This window comes from Watersipora subatra, chromosome 9 (assembly GCF_963576615.1).
Source record: "Watersipora subatra chromosome 9, tzWatSuba1.1, whole genome shotgun sequence".
Classification (NCBI taxonomy): Eukaryota; Metazoa; Bryozoa; class Gymnolaemata; order Cheilostomatida; family Watersiporidae; genus Watersipora; species Watersipora subatra.
The window spans coordinates 21,588,931-21,614,198 of record NC_088716.1 but is presented as its reverse complement, the minus strand read 5'-3'; the positions used below and the strand labels follow the sequence as shown (position 1 = coordinate 21,614,198).

The 25,268-nt window shown below is 36.3% G+C and overlaps 1 protein-coding gene across 1 annotated transcript in view; it reads right to left on the bottom strand.

Annotated features, from left to right (window-relative positions):
- Nucleotides 1–5,632: 5,632 nt before the first annotated feature.
- The window catches only part of LOC137404894 (uncharacterized), a 67,563-nt gene continuing 47,927 nt past the window's right edge, over nt 5,633–25,268 (bottom strand). Inside the window, exons 9-11 of the mRNA XM_068091120.1 lie at nt 24,509–24,648; nt 21,386–21,569; nt 5,633–6,382 (exon numbers count right to left, since the gene is read on the bottom strand). Of these exons, the coding sequence (XP_067947221.1) occupies nt 6,129–6,382; nt 21,386–21,569; nt 24,509–24,648 (578 nt within the window). The 3' untranslated portion in view covers nt 5,633–6,128. The remainder of the gene's footprint in view (nt 6,383–21,385; nt 21,570–24,508; nt 24,649–25,268) is intronic.

Sequence of the window (25,268 nt, the reverse complement as noted above, 5' to 3'; positions counted from 1 at the left end):
CACATACTATTATCACAATACAAGCAAAGAAAAAAGACCTTTCTAGTACTGTACATCATTGAGTGACAGATGCCGGAGTATCATAATCTACTAAGCCATTATAGGTCATTGCTGCTAATTAACCATCAAGGTTTGCTTTGCCTTATTTGAAATAAAATATCAACCAAGGCATTTGCAAATAAAGATGAAGCATTTTGCGAAATTTTACAGCTAAAATGTAGTTGTTTTATTTGCCCAACTCCTGTGTTCCACTCAAAGATTTTGAGGTAACCCCTACAAAAAAAATCATAACTGTGCATGGATAAGTACTCACTGATTCCTGATGTGTAAAATGCATTATGGTTGCAGTAAATTTATGCTTAAATTTAAATAAATATTCCGCTACATTCGCAGAATAGTAAGCGTGTCATAGCCATGCAGTATAATTGCCTATTTTTACTACTGCATACTACGCAGTTTACATGCAGTGCAACTAGTATTGCATGCATTCAATCACTAAGTAGTATTGGTGCAGTGGCTGTGTTATCTACTGCGCAGTAGCATTGGATGCAGTGGGAGTGTTGCTAGTGCGCATTTCGTATTGCTAGATGCAGTAAGAAATTTGGCATGCCACTGTACATACATGTACAGCACATTTTCGCAAAAACCCATCACAAAATCAAGTATTGAGTTGACATCGATGCAGCCGCGACACAGTGGTAAGATGTCACTACTGTTGAAACTTGAGCAGACAAACAAATCGATCAGAATAAGCATGTTCTCTACAGTTGAAATAAGAATCTTATGGTTTGCTCAGTAATGGAGACCGATGTTTGGGCTTCGATTATATGTATGCTTGGAAATAGCTTTCACATGAACGCAGCATGGTCAAAAAAGTTGCAACAAAATTCACATTACAGTTATTTGGTATCAAAAGATTCACCATGTCTTACTCCGCTGCGTTGTAGGTGCAAAATATGTGGAAAGGTGATTACAAGCTCCAACAGACAAATTTAGCATATTGTTTATTTGCTGTATTAAATTGGCAATTTTGAGCATAAATCCGACGATGATAGTATCAAGTTGGGCACAATTATATCTCCACAGTTATGAACCACACCTCCTGGGTTATGAACTACACATCCTGGGTTATGGACTACACATCCTGGGTTATGAACTACACCTCCTGGGTTATGAACTACACCTCCTGGGTTATGGACTACACCTCCTGGGTTATGAACCACACCTCCTGGGTTATGAACTACACATCCTGGGTTATGGACTACACCTCCTGGGTTATGAACCACACCTCCTGGGTTATGAACTACACATCCTGGGTTAGGAACTACACCTCCTGGGTTATGAACTACACCTCCTGGGTTATGAACTACACCTCCTGGGTTATAAACCACACCTCCTGGGTTAGGAACTACACATCCTGGGTTAGGAACTACACATCCTGGGTTATGAACCACACCTCCTGGGTTATGAACTACACATCCTGGGTTATGAACTACACCTCCTGGGTTATGAACCACACATCCTGGATTATGAACTACACATCCTGGGTTATGAACCACACCTCCTGGGTTATGAACTACACATCCTGGGTTATGAACCGCACCTCCTGGGTTATGAACCACACCTCCTGGGTTATGGACTACACATCCTGGGTTATGAACTACACATCCTGGGTTATAAACCACACCTCCTGGGTTATGAACTACACCTCCTGGGTTATGAACTACACCTCCTGGGTTAGGAACTACACATCCTGGGTTAGGAACTACACATCCTGGGTTATGAACCACACATCCTGAATTATGAACCACACCTCCTGGGTTATGAACCACACCTCCTGGGTTACGAACTACACATCCTGGGTTATGAACTACACATCCTGGGTTAGGAACTACACATCCTGGGCTATGAACTACACCTCTTGGGCTATGAATCACACATCCTGGGCTATCAACTACACTTCCTGGGCTATGAATAAACTGTCTGACAAGGCCAAACATACCTCACGTTTAGTCATTATAATATCTTAACTATAGGTATAAACATACAGAACCAGAATCAATGTAGAATATCAAATCATATTTCAGCTTCATCTGAAGAATATTGGCAAAATTAGATCATCTTTAAAAGCCAAAATTGTCTTATTCTAAAACGATTTTATTTAGCGATTGTAGAATTAGTACAGTGCCCTCTCGCCATATGAGATTAATTTATTGCGGTGTTGGCATCGTAAGGCGAAATTGCCGTATAGAGGGGTATAGAAACTTAAAGCAATTATCCAATACAAACACCCCTACTAAAAAACATCAAAATCTTCAAAATGTTATATACTTATTAAAAATCAATAAAATTAGTATATTAACCTTAGTAACTATAGTAACCTAGTAACTCTAGTTTTGGTACAATGGTAATCATTTTCGTACTTCTTCCTTTAACTTTGTTATCAAACTTAGGACCCATGGCTAACGAATTACAGTTATATATGTAATTACATAGTTATATACAATTAATAAACTAAAGTTCATAGTAAATATTATATTAAACGCTAAAATGCACGAGAAACTTTCTAGTAATGTTTAGTAATTTTTGTTTCACTCCTGCAACATCAAGCATTTACGAAACACAAAGATTGCTGAACTGAAAGCAAGCATCGTATCTCCTTCATGCGATGTGGAATGATTTTTGGTGAATAGAATATTGGCATATTTCTTGGCATTGGTTATTCCGACATATTCAGCACACTGACTTGCCAAATTTGGGCTTCGAGAGAAATTTTTGTAGATGTGACAAAGAATGTCATATGGTCGGGACCATTAATCATCGTGTTCCACACCGTAAGGTGAAAAAACCGTATATTAAGGACATTGTAACCCTAGTAGTACAAACTGAGTTTTGTAAAAAAGTTCATTCTGAAGCGGCTCATTTGCTATGTGAACATACATTAGCATAATAAATTCTATTTTATAAGTCTCTGAGATGAACAGTGAGCAAAATAACAATTGTATATGTTGAGAAATATATTGCTTTCCTTTGGAGAGATGTTTACAAGTCAACCAAAGCATAGCAAACCAAATTTGGTGTGATTTATGAGTAACGCTACTATGTTATCCACTGCATGGTGTGTTTACAGAAAACTGGCTGGTGATAACTTTGTGTACAAGAGTTACCTGTTACAGGATAAGCTGTCTCCACAAATATCTGTTGTGAAAGGTGAACTCACACCATTGAAGTGATATAAAACTATGGATATAAGGCTAAGACTTCAAGCTCCAATTTGATGTGACTTTTGTCCTTTCAGACCAACTCATCAGTTCAGAGACATAATAGTTTAAATGAAATCTTTGCTTGGAATGCTCATATTCAAGTGAAAGTGCGATTATGGCATCTATCGTTGAACTTTGATCAAGAGGTCGACAGAATAGAGACGCGAAATGCTACAACTTAAAGACAATAGCCGATATCAATAACGAGAGAGACAGGCAGCCGCACTAGTGACATCATTTTTCATGTATTTTTTCCTGATCTTTTTAACCGCGATCAAGTTTTGTCGATTTTATTCATGAAACATCCTGACAATCAGATCACCCCAAACATCAAAAACAATCACAAATGATAGAAAAATACTTTCTGATAAAATCTGCTAAAATTTTTTGTAAGTTCATTTTTAAACAAGTTGGACAAAAAGCTAAAGAAACAGAGCATTAAAACTAACAAAGATACTAAGAGAATAATAAATATCTCTGCAAGAATTACAGTCTCTACTCAGACTATGTATAAGTTACTCACCAAACTACGGATTTCCACAGGATAACAAAAAAGAGTTTTAAACGAAGAATCCGTCTTCGTCGAGATCTAGCACACAAATACCACTGTGACAAGAACCTGTAGATAAGCTGGTATTAAAGCTCTAAGCTTGGCTGTCAGAAAGCTTCAAGCTGTAGCAAAGCTTTAACAGTATTATTTGGAACATATTCGGAATCTATTATGTTTTTGAATATCATGTTATGCCTAGCAAACCAGAGAGCAAGTTGCACTGCTTTTTCAAAAACAGAATAAAGACTTTATACTTAGAACAATGCACAGCTTTAAAGGAGCCAATGCTAAAGGTGTTATGTCATAATCTACAAAATATTCGATTTATATAATGCATACCTTCAGGGTAATTTTATGCACAATTTTTTGTCGTTAAAGTCTGTGTGTTAAATAATTTTAACATATAAAATTTATGTGAAAAAATTACTTGGCCTTCACTGAAGTGGTGATTAAATTTTAAAATCATTCATGGTCCATTTAGCTGTAATCCACTGGTTTCAGCTTTCAAAGAATAATGTTACCACTGTTTTTTTAAAGTGAGCACACAGGCATTAACATATGTGCTAACAATGCGTTAACATTGTGTTAACATATTTTACCATGGTGTTAACTGTGTTAAGACAATTAACAGTGTGTTAATACAGTTAGCACTGTTTTAACACAGTTAACACTGTGTTAACACATTTAAGATAGATGTATGCCTTTTCTATTAATTAATTAATTCTGTTGTTATAGAATATCACAATAAATATAAGCAAACTGATTTGTAATTCGTAAAAGATGTAATGCATGAATGAATGAATATTCCTTACTTTCATTTTTTCTGAATAAAAGGAGTGCTGCTCTTCCTCCTTGACATAAATACTTGTGATATGAATTTTGAGTATTATTAAAATCTCTTCATCCGTTTTCTGTAGAAATGACATAAATATCTTTTATCGTTTCGGCGGCAAACAACATTTATGTCGTTAAGCCATTTATGTTCAAGTGTTCTTACAAACCTGTAGCAAAAGTGATAGCTCACATAAGGCATACATCCATCTAAACTGTGTTAACTGAGGTAAGACAGTATTAACTGTGTTAAGACAGTGTTAACTATTTTAACACAGTATTAACTGTGTTACCACAATTTCAACTGTATTAACATAATGTTAATGTGATGTTAACACTAAATTAATACAGATGTTAATGTTTGTATGCCAACTTTCAGAAAAACAGGGTTAACATTTCTTCTTGAAAGCTGAAACCAGTGGATTATTGCTAAATGGATCATGAGTGGTTTTAAAATTTAATTTTTATTTTAGAGATGGCCAAGTCAACTTTTAACATCATTTTAATATGTTAACATTATTTAACACACACAAAATTGTGCATAAAATTACCCTGACAGTATGCATTATATAACTGGAATATTTTTTAGAATATGAGATAACACCTTTAGCATTGGTTCCTTTAAAGCTGTGCATTGTTCTAAGTATAAAGTTTTTATTCTGTTTTCGAAAAAGCAGTGCAACTTGCTGTCTAGTTTGCTAAGCATAAAACAGTATTCAAAAACTTAATAGACTTCGAATGTTTCAAATGATGTTCCTTACTAAATGTAACTCCCTAATCCCCTACTGAATGTACGTAGCTATAAATGCATTTGCATAAAAATCCAGTTTTCAAAAAGTATCAGTGAGAAAACTCACTAAAATTGTTTGTTTGATAATTCTTTTAAAAGAAAATACTTTGAATATTTGGTTAACTGATTTATTATTTAAATAAATAAAAATAAATAAATAAAAAGTTGAATTGGATACATGATTTTCATACGCTTACATATAGAAAGGGTGATTATCTTGCAAACAGCAATCCAGTTATATTGAGGTTAAAGGTTAACCACACATAAGAACACATACAGACTAATAAGTAATGTATAACTAGTTACTAACAACGAGCTACATGTAGCTCGGTATAGTCATTAGAAAACATGGAACAATAAAATCCTTCATAATATATTAACCCTGTAAAAGTGCAAATACAATTGTGAATATGATTCACTGCACTAGTTACTAACAATAATATGCAAGAAACTCATAAAAGATGCTGGCATATCACATTAAGCCTCAACAATTGGGTCACTAGCATTCTGGAGTACAAGATCAGATAACTCCATCAATGTCCATATTATCTTTGTTACATCTATTACCAGAAATGGTTGACATACTATAAATAGGCTACTGTGACATGGTACTCCGCAAACTTACAAATCAATAAAAATAAGGATAAAATATTCCAAGGTATAGGAGCAGATAACTCCATTGATGTTAATATTTCTAAAAATGGATGACGTACTCAGGGTACGCTGCTGCATCGTGATAGACGACAAATATAGAAGGATTTCGCTCACTGTCCACAGTTGAGTGATACTGTGTTGGTAAATTAGTTGTGGTGGTGGAGCTGTTGCCTAGTTTATATCGACCAGTTACGACCTTGGCGAGGATGATGCACCTCTCACCTTGACCTGAGCAATAGCCAGTTGAATAATTGGATTGAGTAGAGAAGTAAGTGCCCTGTCCATATGCCACGCCTAAAACAGTGATTATAAACAAATTCACTTTGAAGAAATATTGTAAAGTTAAAAATAATTTTGAACAAATGTGATAAATTTAAGAATAATTGGGAGCATCTATTCGTCTTTAAACCAAGAGAACTCTGGCTTAAAATAGCTTAATCATTGGCTGGTGAGTTAGCCAATGATTAGCCTAGTTACCCTTCATCACTAAATGTGCAGCAAAGATTTTAGCGGTATAATAAAAGGAAAGTATAATTGACCAATCACAATGCGTGATGATACCATTGTGAACATTGATTGGTCAATCAAAGTGTTATTTTTACTATGAAACTTGAGAATAATCAAACGGTGCTACAAAGTTTATTATATAATTGATTCACATTCTACTTTGAAAGCAGCAAGTAAGTGAAGTAAAAGATATGAACAGAAAATGGTATCTGCTATAATAGTCAAACCTGTTCCCATGATGCACAACTGACAGCAAACATGAACACTAACAGTTGAGATGATTGGTCAGTTTGCATCACCAGTGAACTCTTTACAATTAAACAATTGGAGTAGAGGAATAGAGTTGTTTATATATTATTTTCTAGAATGTACATGTATGTACGCATGCAAGCTGGTTTGTGTACAAGCTGATTTGTGTACCAGCTGGTTTGTGTACAAGCTGGTTTGTGTACCAGCTGGTTTGTGTACAAGCTTGTTTCTATGCAAGTTGGTTTGTGTACAAGCTGGTTTCTGTACAAGCTGGTTCGTGTACAAGCTGGTTTGTGTACAAGCTGGTTTATGTACAAGCTGATTTGTGTACAAGCTGATTTGTGTACAAGCTGGTTTATGTACAAGCTGATTTGTGTACAAGCTGGTTTATGTACAAGCTGGTTTATGTACAAGCTGGTTCGTGTACAAGCTGATTTGTGTACAAGCTGATTTGTGTACAAGTTGGTTTGTGTACAAGCTGGTTTATGTACAAGCTGACTTGTGTACAAGCTGGTTTGTGTACTAGCTTGTTTCTATGCAAGTTGGTTTGTATACAAGCTTGTTTCTATGCAAGTTGGTTTGTGTACGAGCTGGTTTCTATGCAAGTTGGTTTGTGTACAAGCTGGTTTCTGTACAAGGTGGTTAGTGTACAAGCTGGTTAGTGTACAAGCTGGTTTGTGTACAAACTGGCTTTTGCTAGAATGGCTTTCCAGAAGCGCTACACAGTGACCGAGGAACACAATTTGAAGATCTTTTGAAAGAACACTGCACTATGCAGAGGATCCTCATAACTCGCACAACATCATATTATCCTCAACCTAATGGCACGGTAAAGCGTAACAATAGAACTTTAGGCAATTTCCTTGGCTGTAAGAAGCCCAAACCAATAGGGACTTTATGCTACCACAGATCATGAGGGCCTTCAGAGCAACCCCACCTACAGCAACAGAGGAAACTAAACTATTTGATGCTGGGACGAAAGTGTAGACTACCTGACCAGTTACGAGGTGCTACACATGATATACATGAGACTACAAGAAGTGACTGTCTCACATATTCGAAACATAAGCTTTGTCTGTTTGTCTGTGTAAACCCACTACGTTTTGACAGCTTCTGGCCGATTTCATTCAAACTTCACACACATATGTTTCTTGCCTTTAACCAAAATGCTAAAATACTTGGTTTCAAAAATATGTCTGATTCCTGAGCACTTCTTAAAAACCAAAGAGCTAACTGATTAAAAACAAGTTTACTGCTAGCCTTAACTATGATAAGAGCCTCGTCTGTCTGTCAGGAGTGAGGGTAAAGAGGATAAAACATCACTTTGTACAGGACTTGAACTCCAGACATTCAGCTTAGTAAACAAGCAGGGTGCACTAGCCTACCGCGTGCACTAGCTTACATAACTGTGCAGAAATGGCGCACATAGCACACAATATCACTAAGTTCAACAGAATATACTTATACAAATTAATAAATAGTTTTGTTGTCAAAAGTTTTAATTATAACATAACATATTGTTTAAGAGTTCCCAATGTCAATTCTTGAGATATTTAACAAATTCTAAGTGTACGAAATACATCACACGTCGGCTGGTCCAGTCTTTCATATTGTTACAGTAAACATCGATTCATAAACTCTGACAGAATGTATTCCAGATTAGGTGCTTCTCAATAAAAGAGTTCGCTTAACAACGAATATTTTTTCCTGATATACCGTCAAAACTCTAATTGAATGCCACCTCTATTTGAACGCCACCTCCAATTGACCGCCACCCTGAGAGAAGGGTTGAAAAATAAACCGCCACTCTCCAATTGAACGTCACCTCCATTTGACCGCCACTTTGACATAATTTGACTTTTACAAGCCCATAATATCAACTGATCAATAGAAAAGTGTCCACAATATTGTATTAATGATGAATTGTTTATATCAATAACATTTGATTTTCTCGTTGTCCAAGTCCAAAGCTTTTCGTTGTTTTTTGTTAAAACTTTGAAAGCAACACCGTAGCAATAATCAATAACGGTTTCAGGCTAGTAGTAGCTCCGTGTCTAATGCGATCGTTCTACTTCGAAGTAGCCTACATATAAAAAACAGCTTAAATTTACGATGGTAGATGGAACCTTGAAGGCAACGCAATAGAAATAACTACTAACTGCCTCAGACTAATAGTAGCTTCTTGTTTAACTCAGTTCTGATACTTAGAAGGACACGCATATAAAACCCGGTTCGCAAATTTTGGACCAAAGGTTACGTTAGCAAGCAAACCTTTACGCATTGCATTGGTGCTAAATGCAGCGCGTGAAAGTTCTGCTGTGCTAAAAAATTATTTGGACACTAATATTGACTAGTACAGAAATTCAGAAAAAGAATTGAGGCCAGAAGATATTGTGAAAAGTATTGGACAATTAGAAGACATTCGTTCCATTGAAGGCAACAATCAGAACGCAACTATCCGAGCAAACGATGGAAATATTTGTTTTAAAAACATTAATTTTTGTTTCTGCATGTAATATAAGTATGGTTCGTTTATGTCACTTGTTCATGAATATATATTTGTACTAGAAATTCCACTGTCATACAGCCCACGACCAAAGTGATAATGGAAAAAAGGGTACTGTTGGTTGTTGAAAAAGTAGTTCTCAGCAGGAATTGACAGAGTATACTGTAAATGAGACTTGTTTGAGATGATATAAAATAAATTTGAGGGAGCACGACTCTAAAAAGTGCAACTAACAATTTATTTTGGAGGTAAAGCTGGGTTGAAACTAGGTATACAAGTAATTGGTTAATTGTTGATATTACAATATCTGTTATAAGTATACAGTATCTGTTAAAGGTTGCGCAGTCCAGTCTCCTCTCTTTTGGTTGTAAGATTTGGTCATTGATAGCTAATCGAGTGATGCGCTCCCTAGCGAAGTTGTTAACACATAAGTCATTGATGTTTCGAACTCGAGAGAGAGAGCAACAAACGATATTCCAGAGGTCAATTCGTGGTGGCCTATATCAATGACAGCTTTAGCCATGGTAAGACCTTGACTCTTGAGTATTGTTAAACCCCATGCTAGATCGAGAGGAATGCCTGTACGGCTAAGAGTGGCATGGCCAGCAGTCCAAGTACGCTTGATAGGTATAACTATAAAACTGTTGGGGTGTTCGGGAAGAAATGTTGGACCAGTATAATCTGGAAATATGCAGACAACGAAAGCAGGTAATGCAGGTGGGCCTTGATTTGCACAGTATATGATACACAAGACAGTACCAATTGAACCATTGACTAATCCCTTCTCAACCCAAAGATTTGTTCTAAGCATAACTCGTGAACCGACTGATAGAAATACAGTGCGTTGAAAACAGCATGCAAGATTAGAAGATGCCAAGTAAGCATTGCGGCCAGCGTGTTTTGAGTTAATCTGTGCAATGGGATTGCCAAGTAGTAAAAGTCTGTTTGAGTTGTAGTCGTGGACCAATTCACATGTTGGGAATAGACGAGTAGCAGTAGCGAAGACGGGATCATGATCAGCAATGCAAGGAAATCGGCGCGACAGGAGTTCATAGTCTTGCTCAGTCGACTCTCCATCACAGAGTCTTAGTAATAGATCGCGGAAGATTAGATCGTTTGCTTGACGCATACATTGGGCTAAGAAGAACACAGTATCAAAGGTTTGTTAAGTTGAGTGGCCATGCAAAAAACAGCATTCCTGATGTTGGGCTGAAACATTCTGGCATCTAAAACAGGCAGTAGTTGACCAAAATCGCCAAACATGATTATGGAGCAGCCACCAAAAAACTGGTCAGATTTTTCAAGGAAGGCTTGTCGCAAACGTTTATCAATTTCATTTATCAGGCGGCAGCCAATCATTGAAAGTTGTCAATTATGATGTATTTAATTTGCAGACACTTAGCTTGAAGAACTTGCAAAGCAAGGCCATTTAGCTGCTGAGTGTCAGTAGGTTTAGCAAAGTGTAGGAAAGAATGAATGGTCGAACCAGAGATGTTCAATGCCGCAACACCAGTAGGAGCCAAGAGTTTGCAATGTTGACCGAGTAGTTGATGCAATGCTTGAATTAGGAAGCTTTTACCTGTTCCAGCGGAACCAAGAACAAGTGCCCTGAGGGGAGGAGGATTGGGAAGTTGGGAATGGTTCTCTATGCGGTCATAGACTTGCCTTTGCTCCTTGTTTAGTTGGGCAATATTAATAAGGGGTATTTCCATGGGAGGTGGGTTGTAATCGTTTGAGCATCAATTAAAAAAGCAGGAGCGTGTGGGACAAGGTGTAGGAGATATTGGCTATTGGCAACCCAGTCAAAATCCGGATTGGCTTGTAAAGCAGGTTGAGCAAAAGGCAAGTCGCCTTCTTGGTCAAGTAGGCCCATCCAGGGCTCACGTTCATGGGGGAGGATCTTCAGGAACGTTTTCTGCATCTTGAGCAAGTTGGGCCGCCGCTTGTTCCACTGCATTTTCAAGTGGTTGATCTTGGTCAACGAGTAGGGGGTTTTCATGAATGAATTGTGTGTAAGTATCGACTGGGTTCTCAAAGCCTGCGAGCAATTGGTTCCACTGAGTGAAAGGCTTATGCAGAACTAAAAACTGCATGCAATACTTGGCAAATGTGTCACTTACTAGATCTGAGCTGTATTTGGGGAAGATTTGCATGGTGGCATCACCACCGATACGGGCATGAGCTGTAAGGAAGTTTGCATTACGGTGTTGGATAAGTCTGAATGATTTTGTGAATGCAAAGAAAGACATGGCGTAGAAGGCAGGAGAACGGGCCATGTATTCTCGCATATCAGAGTTTCCTTGACCAGGTAAGTTGTCCTGTATTGTTTGACCATCAACTTTAAGAGTGACAAAGCTGCGTGAAGAGTGATACAGAGGTAAGCTAGCAACGACATGAACTGCTTCTTGTGCGCAAACATCTCTAGCAATAGTGTTGAGGAGTAAAGCAGTTGCAGTGCGTTGTATGTTGGCTTCAGGAGGAAGCTGTTGTGTGATAATTTGATGATAAACCTGCGTGTAGTCAGTACTTGCAGTTTCAGCTTTTGAAGTGTATTTGGCAATGTATTTGGCTGCATCGTTATGTCAAAAGTCAATGAAATGTCATGATTTGCAGTCCATGTAACCATGCATATGCGATTATAGTTGTTCAAGAGAGAGTCATTAGTAGCAGATTGTATAGCCATAGATGTTCTATGACCTTGTTCATCTAGAACAAAATCAACAGATGTTTGTGCTTGGAGTTCTTTTGGAAAGCCAAATCAGCACTTTTGAGTGCCATCTGGCTGTGTTCGCAAGCAGTACACCGGATTGCAACGTGTATGTTTTTGACAAATGTTGACGAGGTCTTTCAGGTAGTTTTCTAAGTCATCTACATCTTGACCCCTTACTGAGCATGAGCGGTTTTGAACATCCCAATAGAAGTTAGCTAGATTTTGGTTATGTTCAATGGCAGGATTCCAAGTGCATACATATTTATCCCAATAAGATGTTAGTTCAAGTTGTGTACAAGTTTGTGTGTTTGGGGCATTTTGTAATCAAGCTAGGCCATGTACATGCAAGCTGACTCGATGTTGCCATTCAAATCTGTACCAATAGTCATCAATTAGAAAGTAAAGTGTAAAGAAATGTTTGAAGAACGTGTCAAATATAACACCTAGGTATGAGTCAACAGTAAGAGGTGAGTGCGCAATTGCTTGAGCAATGGTTCTATTGTCAGTGTCAAGGAAACACGCAAGATCGGGCCACTGCATGTCAGCAACTGAAAATGTGAAGAAAGCAGTAGCATTTCCAAGTTGTTTGTTCATTGCCAGAAGTTCATTGCGTCGGCTAAACCAGTATTGAGCAGTACCCCTGATTTGGGAACCGAATCTAAGAATTTTGTTGCTCAAGTTTCGTTGATTTTCATTGACAAGTTGGCGAATATCAGCAACGGACATTTCACGTTCATTTGGGATGTTCTGTACGAAGACTTAACTTACTTGAATAGATTGCCAGCAGAGTGTACTATTGTAAGCAAGAAAAACAAATCTAGGATCAGCTTGAAATCGACCATCTTTGTAGTAAAGAAAATGTTTGAAGTAGTCACGCACAGAAACAGGTTTAGCACAGGGTGCACGTAAATCCGCGGCACCTGTCGGGAACAAAACAGGAAATGCTCTTGCTATGTCGCCAACAGTGTTGAACTCGTTGATAGGTTCACCTTGTCTTGCAGGCCAGTCAATTACATCATTGTTATTAATTGCAGCCTGAATAGCTTGATGTTCATTTGGTGCGGGCCTTTGTGCAGGTGCAAATGTATTTGGAATGACATGGTCATTTGGAATATTTGGTTGACGTTGCAAGTTAGGTTCATTGTTGTTGGCTTCATTTGGGTTGTTGGCGCCATTATCTGAAATAGGTGCTGGAGGTAGGTCAGCATCTAACTCTTGTACTATATGATGGTCAGGTAATTCCACAATGTCATCAAGTGGCAAAGCATCTATGTTTTCTTGGATAATGTTTATGTTACGATAAAATTCATTGTTAGCTTTAAGCCAAATGAGCGCGGCAAGAACTCTTTGACGACGAACTGTAAAGAGATTTGCTGGCAAGGCAGTTTGGTCAATGCGTCGACAAAGGACAATGATGTCAATTTGTTGTAGTTGACGAGGTAAATTTATAACAAAGTCATTTAAGTTCTGAGGGAAATTGATGACATGACCTCTGAACCCAAATTGGCCACCACGCGAAAGATGGAATATAGACATTGTAGGATTAACCTGAGCAATGAGTAACTGTTCTATAAGTGTTAGAAAAAATAACAATTCAACAGATGAACCTGGGTCCATATTGTTGGGTGCACTGAATTTATTAAAAGCGTCAGGTCTAACTTGTTGGCACGTATGACATAGTTGTATTTGAGCATTGTATGTAATAAAATGTTTCTCATTACATCCAGTACAAGTGAGCTGTGATATGTTGTTGTCAAATCTGCGTAGAAAGTTGTTACGCAGTTTTTGAAAATCCGGACAATCTAAAGATTGAAAATAAGGAAAGTGATGGAAGGGGGGCAGCATTGGGTGGAGCAATATTGTTTTGTGCAATATTTTCATGGTCAACGATGTCCATAAAATCATGATCATCATCTGGAAAAAAGGGGGCTGCCAAGTCCATGTCATTTACATCGCCTACAACATCTACTAAAGAATTCTCTGAATCAGATGAGTTGTTGTTATTATTTTGAGTAGCGTGTTGTTGAACATTAGCATTTGATGGTTGCTGTGAGGACCTTCTATTTTTCCTCCTCCGTAATAATTGGGGGACACGTGGAAGGCCATGGCGACGACGTAATGTTCTGGGAGGTTGTATGTCCATGGTAGTTGTCAAATAGTTTTGAAATGAAATTCAAAAGGTCAATTATGCAAAGCAAAAGGTTGTATAAAAATCACACCTAATCTACTACTATCTCAAACTTATGTTTTACAACAATAAAATAAATATTAATTCAAGCTGTAAACCTAAACTACTGTACGTAATTTAACTAACAACAGCAATAATGAAATATGTTTATTATATCTCTGAAACGCAATATTAAAAGTAAAATATATTGTAATATACAGTTTGAAAGTTGGTTGTGTTGAATGTAGAACGGTTTTGACAGCGATATGTAACAGAAATAATATTAATAAAATAAATATTTAACTATCTCAAACTTATGTTTTACAACACAATAAAATAAATATCAATTCAAGCTGTAGACCTAACCTACTGTACTTATTTAACTAACAACAACAATAAAGAAAAGTGTTTATTATATCTCTGAAATGCAATATTAAAAGTAAAACAGCAAGCTGCCGTGTAATATACAGTTTGAAAGTTGGTTGTGTTGTGAATGTAGAATGGTTTTGACAGCAATATGTAACAGAAAGCAAGCGTTGGCATTCACGTGTCTGGAAGTTTTATGCAAACTGCAGTGAAATAAAGAAATATTCTTGTCATAAAGGGGCATTGTAGTTCCGCCCTAGCTTGTAGATAAGATGTAAAGAAATCTGGCTAATGTTCTAGATAATTTAAAAAACCTTCGGTAATTGGACAAAAACGTAGGCTGGTAAACTGTGTACCACATTTTCGTACCTGTAAATCGGTCTACGCCTCAAACAGTCTACGTTAATTACACAAACCTTCGGCAATTAAACAATGCTATAGACTGGTGAAATGAGTACGTTTTTCTCGTGAAATGCGCACTACTAAATAGTTCTACTATCTGTCGCACGGCTTTATTGGCGTATCGTAGGCCGGTTTTAACAAATATTAAACCGACTTAATCTGTCTATTTATGTATAATCCGATCAGATGGGTTAGTTTTAAGATATTGCGGTAACCTTTCAAAGACTTGGTAACATGTTTAAATAGGTTTATATGTATTTTGTATCATTATTATACTTTAACGACTCTACAAAAATGGTTAAATTTGTTGATGAGATTTCGATGCAAGGGTTTGCGATGTTGTTGATGAATAATTTTCATAAGTTGTGTGCACACGCATTTATCATAAAAACTCTCAAACTTCGATCCGCTCGTTTGGTCGTGGGATCATTTGATAGATTATCATTGTATAACTTATAAACATGCAGATTTATTGCATGTTATTCAATAAAATTCTTGCGGCTATCTTAACAAGGCTTACAATGGATCGATGCTCATAACTCCACTTCTGTTGCACATAAAAAGCTAGTTTTGGCTGCAAACTGTAACAAACATTTCAGTGAGTGCAATGAGCTTTTATTCAACAATGTTAAATATAGATATAAAACAAAAATATGTCTTCAAATTTAGAATGAAACAAAAATTAAAAATGTCAACAGATTGCAAAGAAGGACACAGGCTATAATATCAGCGCAGGTCAATTGCAAGCAATAGATATCAGCTGGGAGCAATATTGCGCGGTTTCTCGATGCACATTTATTAAAGATGTGGTTGCGTCAAAAAGGTCGATTTAAAGAAATTAGGATCAATAAAATGCTAAAACAGCTACAATTTGATGTCGTTTTTGTCTTTGTAGACTACCCCTGTCCAGAGATATATGCATTTGAATGAGGCCACCTTTTAAAAAGCTCACATTCCAGCGGGTGCTTCATTCGTGACGTAACGAGTGATACATCTGAAGAGTCCACGAGTGATAGATATAAGATCGCTTCATTTGCCAATCATCAGCTCGAAATTTTTATATAGGTCGTAATCAATGTTATCACTCGTAAAACGCGTTTTCTTTGATTTGAAATTTAAGGATTTTACTCTATTATTAGATCGCATGGATATCGATATTTACTAAATTAATTAACATCGGTACTTTAATGAATTACTCGATCGACAAGTTTTATTGACGAACAACAGAATTGTAAAAATTACTGCGAAGGTGACTCCGAGTTTTCTGAGCATCAGGTGGTAAATGGAGGTAAATTTATCTTTTACTTTGAGTCTCCTATAGATATACTGTTGTGTTTACATTCAGATTACATTGCCCTGTTTGAAGTTATAATGTAAGTTCCTGTGCGCGAGTGCGAGATACGGATGCACAGTGAGTTTTTGACGGCTTCTTTTTAATCCATAGCATCTAGCAATACAATGGCTTAGATTGATGAATATACTAAAGGTAATAATTTTAGTATTCCTGAATACATTTACTAATAAATAGAATTATAACTTTTTGCTATCACCAATCATCGTTTTATAACTTTTTACCATTTAACCTAGCTATATTTGCTTTAAATTTTCTTTGAAAGTTTTAGCTAGTAAATTAGATTTATGATTTGACTTTAGATTTTTACTTCTCACTTTTAGAAAGTGAAGAAAATCGATTGATCAATGCAAATCTTTAACTTCTAGAACCAAAGCTTCGAATCGTTAACTTGGCGTACTTATGCTTTTGTTAAACATTTATTCATTTTTAAAATTACACTCGCAATCTAACTCCCAACTTGAAAGCTTTCAGTAGATACGCATTAGAATGACATATCTATGAACGACATATATTTATTGCATTTGTTTTATTGATTACAGGATGTTTATGTGGTCCCACCAGCCGAAGCAGCTTTGTCAGTGTGGAAACTGCCATAAATGGGAAAGAGAGACTTGAATGTGTGCTGCATAAACCATGATGTTTTGTTTGAGTTTGCTGCAGTAGATGAATTTGTCCTATTGTATGAGCTGAAACTATGTGAGTGGCCACGACTTGGATGGATATTTTTAATAAAAGCTTTATGCCGAGATGAAATAATGTTTGCTTGTAAAAATTATATAATAAAATAATATTGTTGAAGATAATGCAAAACATGATTTGCAGAACATTGAATACATCATAACCCCATTGACACCTGTGCTGAAACCTTGTCTGATAGATGGATTTATGAAGTGTAATCAGAGCTGCATTTTGCATAGTTTTTTAGACCATTTGTTTAGTACTTGAATCAACTAATCAGATGTGACCAGTGAATTTTTTTCTACAAATTGATATCAAAAATGACTCGATAACGTTGACAGTCGACTATACAATGTATATGACTTTTAGGGATGTAGCTGGTTTTGCCACATATTCTTTTCAAAGACACAGCTTGCTTATTCTACTTAGTAAGAAACTAGTTTTCGGTGTGGGCAATGATATACAGCCCCCCCCCAAGGATAGACGTCGGACATCATGTGCGCGGGGCTTTTGGGGGCTGTATATCATTAGTGTGGGTAACGATGGAACTGTGCCGATACAAAGACCTTATTCTACATAGTTTGCTTGACATAATTACTGTAGACCAGTAGAATTGGTAGTCGGTACTAAGATGTTTACACAGCATTTAGAAGAAGCTAATATGACAAGTTTTTAATTTCCCTTGTTTGAGGCGTTTGAGACATTGGTAATAATGTATCTGTAGCTGGATTTAAAATTTTATTCTAGCGAACATGAGCAAATACAAGCAAATATATGCCAATAGAACCGCGTAGGACTAGGCTTTTATCGCAATAGCCGATGTGAATACGAGAGATAGAGACAGGTTGTACCACGTGTCACATCATTTTGGGCAAGTCTGGGCATGTTTTTTTGGCCCAAGTGTTTTTACCGCGATCAAATTTTTCCAATTTTAATCTTCAAATATCTTGACAATGAGATCGCCTAACACAGTGGTTTTTAACCAGGAGGAATTCTCCCCCAGGGGGGAAGTTAGGGATTTTAGGGGGAATTTGGCAGTTTGCCAAAGAGGATTTCCGTGGCACCAATTTTTCTTATATAAAGGGCAGCGAGGAGTGAATGAATTTCAGTAGTTTCAACAAAGCCAAGATCTAAAACTGAGGAAAAGGTAAGGATTGCTACACTACATGCATATACATACCTGCAATATTAATTGTTCAGTTACCGATTTGGTTTGCATAAACGTATGATATTTTGACAATTTGCTCTGTAGCCTAACATATGTATGATGTTTTGCTCATGTAGATATTGAACATATTCAAATATTTTGATTGCATATCCCATATTGTAGGTGTTAGAAATGTCAAAGACAAAAAGACGAACATATGATGATTCTTACCTTAAGTATGGATTCACTTGTATGATTAAAAGCGGTATCGAAGTACCACAATGTGTTTTGTGCATGAAAGTGCTCGCTAATGACTCCATGAAACCACATCAACTTAAGCAACACTTAACAAAAAAACATGAAGAACACATGGATAAATCAAAACCGTTCTTTGAAGCTAAAGAGAGAGAACTCAATCGAGCAAAACTGGATTCCACTGGCAGCTTTCATATCTAGGCACAGGCCATTACCGAGGCATCCTATGCTCTGTCTTACCGTATTGCCAGAAATAAGAAACCACACATCATTGGTGAAACATTAGTTAAACCTTGTCTGCTGGAGTGTACTAAGATTATTCTCAGAGACACAGCCGCTCAAAAGATAGCTAATTTATCCCTCTCAGACAGCAGAGTGAAATCGAGGATCGATGATATGTCTGCGGACATAAAGAGGCAAGTAATTGAAAAGATCAAGTCATCTCCAATGTTTGCCATTCAACTTGATGAGTCCACTGATGTTGCTAGCATTTCACAGCTGATGGTGTTTGCACGCTATGCACACAGAGAGACAATTGAGGAAGAATTTCTGCACTGCAGTCCTCTAACAGAGACCACCACAGCTGCTGATGTTGTGAACCTGGTTTCCGACTTCTTCAGCAAAGAATATCTGGACTGGGGCAAACTAATTGGAGTTTGCACTGATGGTGCTCCAGCCAGGCTTGGCTGTCATGCTAGATTTACACAGTTGGTAAAAGAAAAGAATCCTTTAGTGGTGAGTACCCATTGCTTCACTCACAGACAACCGCTAGCAGCAAAAACTCGTCCCAAAGGATTGCAGGAACACCTTTCTTCAGTAATTAAAGTGGTAAACTTTATCAAAGGCTCTGCCTTGCAAACACGTCTCTTTCACAAGTTATGCGAAGATATGGATGCTGTGCACACATCCCTATTGTTCCACACCGAAGTTCGATGGTCATCAAAGGGTAACATGCTTCTGCATTTCTTCAATCTACGAGCAGAGGTCAATGAGTTCTTGAAAACTCATAACAAACCCAAACTACTGGCTTCAATGCAGGTGGAAGGCTTCCATCAGTGTCTTGCTTACCTGGTTGACATATTTGGTTCAATCAATGAAGTGAACACAAAGATGCAAGGTAGAGACAGAAATGTGTTGAATGTAACTGATAGTATCAATGCATTCAAGGACAAGCTCAAACTCTGGGTGGAAAGACTGGCTACTGGGAATGTAAGAGTTTCATTTCCAGTTCTGCATTCATTAGTTGACAATAAAGCTCCTTCCGCTTCTTTGCTAACCGACATAAAGCATAACTTGAACAGCTTTATAGCAGAGTTTGAGAGATATTTTCCAAAATTAGATCTTAGGACAGAGCAATTGATGAGCCTGACCCGAGACCCTTTCAGGCGCAATGTCCACGAGATTCCGGAACAGCTTCAGGAGGAGTTTTTGGAGCTGACAAACAACTCTGCATTAAAAGATGACTTCAAGGAGCTATCAATAGAGCACTTTTGGGCTCAGGCCCAAAGATTGTATCCCAACATAAGCCTGGCCGCTTTCAAGATGCTCATACCATTTGCTTCCACATATCTTTGCGAGTCAGCATTTTCAGCAATGCTAACCATAAAAAGCAAATCTAGAAACCGTCTGGAAGTACAAGCTGACCTACGGTGTGCCCTATTTACAACAACTCCTAACATCAAAATTCTGGTCAGCTCCAAACAAACACAGAAATCACACTAGTCTGCTGACTGTCTTACAATGATAGATATATTGAGTTTCAATATACATTCATTTTTAATATTCCATGTAAATATGACTGTAATAAATGCATATATACATGTATATATATGTATATAAGTTATATATGTAAATAAAGTTCAATATCTAGTTGCAGTGCATTATTTGAAAGAGTTGGAAGGGGGGGTAATTTCTGTCTTTAGGTTTGGAAAAGGGGGAATGGGCAAAAAAGTTTAAGAACCACTGGCCTAACACAACAAACAACATATCAACTGATAGACAAAGAAAAATACTTTCTTTTAAAATCAACTCAAATTTGACGCAACCACATCTTTAAGAGATCTTTGACCAGTTAGAGGTAAGTTAGCAGATTTATTGTATACAAAAGGTTTAATATCGTTACACTGAAAAAAGAGAGCAAAATATAGGCGACATTCGCTTTGCCCGTAATAGGAATAAATTTATTCTCCTAAAATTCTGACGAGCGGTTTGAAAAATAGACCGCCAGCCTCTAATCGACCGCCACTATAGAGGAAGGATTGACAAATAGAGCGCCATGGCATTCAATTAGAGGTTTTATGGAAATTATGTAGTATCTTATTATACTCTACTATAGTACACTGTGTTATATTATTTACATGTATATATATTTTATTGTTGTATTATAAAACAAAGACAATATAATATAACATACAGCTCCATGATGTATGTTATATTATATATATTATTATAAGATAATACAGCATTAGTATAATATAATATTAATCATATATGATATTATATGATAAATATAATATCATATATTATAATAACCATATTATATATTAATTATATTATTATATTGATATTATCATATTAATATACATTATATTTGATGTTATCATATATAATATATAATTACATCATATATTATATATTATTACATCATATAAAGTATATGATGTAATCTAAAATAAGGAAATATTATATAGTGTGTTGTATTAGAGTGCATTATGCTATAATACAATATATTATACTGTATTATAAATGTATTTCTAAGTTTTAATGATGAAGCAACTCCGACTATTTAATAATTAAATGTAGAATGTTGTTTAAGATGTGTCAAGTTAACTGCTCATATTTCTACTCTTTTGGTGAGTAATAATTCTACACAAATGTTCTATATACTGACCTTTGTAAAACTTGTTCTCATTATATTAATGATTATTACAAATATTCACATAAAATAATCTCTTACCATTCTTGCCAGCAAAACTTCTATTGAACCCGTGTGCACAGATCTGCTTTGTACTTTCCACTGATGTTCCATGCCAGAGCTGAGTCTCTATGGAGTATGAGTTATCATCTCTCAGTTCCTTCTTCACCTTGTTTTTCTGTGCTTCATACTGGGTATACAACTCCTCATTCTGTATGCGCAGAATCTACAAGAACAGAATCTCCTGGTATCAAAAAAACTAATCACTAAGAGCCATAGCTCGGCATTACAGGTTCAAGACAAGGTGATTTCTAATCTTTTTCGTTTAAACAATTTTTTAAAAACATCTAAAATCGGTTTGGCAAGCAAAAAGGTGTTTAAAGTTTAGCTACTACATAGGCACAATTTAAAATGACTACAATTTTAGGATTCAAGCACTTGTCATGTGTAGCATCCATCATGACAAACAATCATAAAAATTGCGCAATGACTCTTTGAAGGATCAATAAATTCTATGAAAAACATATTTTCGCAGCATAAAATCACAAAATGTAAATGTCCATCAAGCTCATAGGTGATCCACAAACGTAAAAAACTACGGCATACATGATAACTCAATTTTTGCGTTATTAACAATAATTCATTAACAATAATTCATTAACAATAAATAGAAAGGTTTGAGGCATAACTAAATAAAGTCTCCTCTCATAGTAGGTGTGACATGTGTGTCAACAGATGTCCGTCTGTCCGAGCCCTGTTAAGAGCATTACGAAAAAAAGATTGCCCCGTATGAAAATTGAACACAGATATTTGGCATCCAGCCAAGCACACCACCATCTGCGTCACTCAACCATCTTGCTGTATCATGGAACAACTATGCACATACTTACTACACATGACACTCTCTCACACCATATAGAACTGCCAAGGTACTACTGTATATAAATCAGTGATTGGACGCTGCCATGGAGGTAAAGCCCCTACTTGATATGTTCAGAATAGCATAAATAAGAAAATGGTTAGTAATAACTATCAGAGTATTGTTCAAGTTGTTTGTTGCTGTCAGTTTTAGATCTCATGCTAGGAGCTAAAACTGTTCTAGCAAATCTTTTTCAGAAACATACGAGTGAACACTAATTTGAGGAGTATAATTAACACATTGAAGCCTGGGCCAAAGGTAATTCGAAAAATTGTTTTTTAACCTGGTGCTATGCCCGAATTTCACTTTGTCTTTCTGCAGTTTCAGCTTAAGTAGAATTTAGAAATTTCAATCGCTTTATGAAAATTATGTTTTCAGTATAATTCCCAAGTTTCAAGTCAATTGGCTTATCAGGTCTTGAGATATCGCTGAAATACCGAGGGCACTTCTAACCAACCGAAAAATAAAAAATGGCTGCTGACAGAACATTAGTTTTCAAGGGCGTACTGAATGAAGTTATTGATAATAAAGGATTAAAAATGGCACATACTGAACACTTTGAAATTTGGCACCAAGATAATTCGGGGAATTGTTTTCCCCACCTGATTCTACACCCAAAAATTCGACTGCGTAGTTCTCCTTTGTTTTTCTGCACTTCTGGTTTCACGTGGAATTACTAAATGTTGGTTACTCGGTATGCAATGAGTTTTTAGCATTGTTTCAAAGTTTCAAGTCGGCCAGATTATCAGGTCTTGAGATATCGCCGAAATGCCGAGCGCACTTCTTACCAACCGAGAAATAAAATATGACTGCTGACAGAATATTAGTTTCTAATGACGTACTGGTTGAAATTCTTGTTAGTAAAAGATTAAACATAGACAAAGGTCGGAGCCTCTCAGCACCAAAATCTTTACACTAAAACTATTTCTATTCATAATAAGTGTGCACTCTATCAGATCCAGTGTTCTGCAATCATTGTGTTTTTTTCAGTTACTTCTAGATCATCCCTTCTTTGAAAGAGTGTGACAAAGAAATATTTACTATATTTGATTTCTGTTTCTTTCATTGAGTTCTACGAGCTTGGAGCTTTAAAATGATAATTCAAAAGATAGCTTAAAAGGAGTTGTGCTATCTTAAGTCTGACAAATGAAATATTTATTCTATGAGATTTCTGTTTTTTTCATTGAGTTTTACAATTTTAGAGCTTGAATATCATATTTAGTTTAACAAGATTTGTGCTATTCTAAGCTTTCAGGGTTGATTGTAAGTTGTTAATATGGCCTGGGATCAAGAGACTTGCTTGCGCATACAAAAGAAGACTAAGTGTTAACCAATAGTAAAAGAAATAATGTTCATTTCATAAATTTGGAACAGCTTATGCTGGTCATGGATTATATATAGCACATTTCTTATTATATTATAAAGCACATTTCTTAGAACTAGCTGAAGCAAAAACATAGTTTTAAGAGCAGCGAATTTGTTTATCTTCTCATAAAAGTCAGAAAGGTTAGAAAATAGATTAAGAAAGATCACTCTTTGATTGGTCCAGATGCACGTGTTACAAAAATCATTACCAATATTATAAATTCAGTTGGTGCAACTTCAAAGTCGGATAACTCAACTTCGTGATTTGCGACTTAACCATGGTTTCTGTGACCGCGACACATATATTATCTAGGCATCAAATTGTAAATAGAATAATATCATGTATATATAACATCACAAGATTGAGGGATTTAGCACATCTCACCATTACTAATGTACAAAGTTGCTAGACTAAATGGTGAAAACATATATGAGCAAAAAGTTAATGCATAAACAACCTTCTAGTGGAGCTTTACATTATGGTATATGTGATTTAACCGTCTGATGACGATTTTTAAGGTAGACGATTTAAAAACCATCACCATTGAAAGAGATATCGCCAATCGAATAAACAAGATAATCGGGTAATGGCAATTTATCTCACACCTGATGATTGCCAGAGTTAGTGATACTGGAACTTAATTTTTGAACAAAAATTTACAGTTTTTTACATAGTAATATAGTGATATATCGCGAATCATCTATTTGCAATATCGAATTGTCTTTCATGGTATTTGGAAACCGTGAAGCTCTTCTTTCTAGTAACCTCTCCTGCGCTAAATTAAACACAAGAGAGAATGATTACCAATAGTTGATAGCTAGTTGATACGAATGACCCAGTCTTTCCATAGAAAAGCAATTGATAGGCAAACAAGTCATACCTTTATGACAGATATTTTTGTGCCACAAGAGGTCTCTTCAAACTTTCTCATGACTTCTTCATACTCTTCACTGCCTGTCTTCAAATCAACGTGTCCTCTGTCGCTTGCTGCCGCTGTCTGGTCCCAGTAAAAAGGCAGAGCTAAGAACAGACAACACCGAATATAATGGCCTCAGCCTTGAACTTTTCAAAAGATTTTGCGGAACACCTGCCAACACCTGTCAATGCCTTTCAGTGGTCTTTGTGCAACATGTTCGTTCTGCTTATGTCTGCATCCATGCCTCAGTTTAACCAATGTTCACCATAGCCAATGTTCACTATAGCCATGGCACACCATAGCCATATTTCACTATAGCCATATGGAGTAAACACTTTTTGACTATTTTATGTATGCTGAAATAGTCACACCTATGAGCAAATTTTTTACATTTTATATCGTTACATCCTGTTTAAGTCGCTTGACAGCAGAAAAGCGATGATAGCAATAGATACACTAGGTGAATACATAAAGCATTAAGATGTACAAATAAGATAATACAATCTAACAAACTAAACTGTACAAAATAATATAGATAAGTAATAATCAACAAAAGAAAGTTTATATTGGTAATTTACTATAGAGACCCATGCAAGGAAGTGTAGACTCAACAACGAGCAGATAACTCTTACTGAGAGTGCCTCAGTTTATATTATTTTTAAATGTTTTTACACTTTGTTTACAACTTGTAACAGATTACACTTTAATTTAAGAAACTGTAATG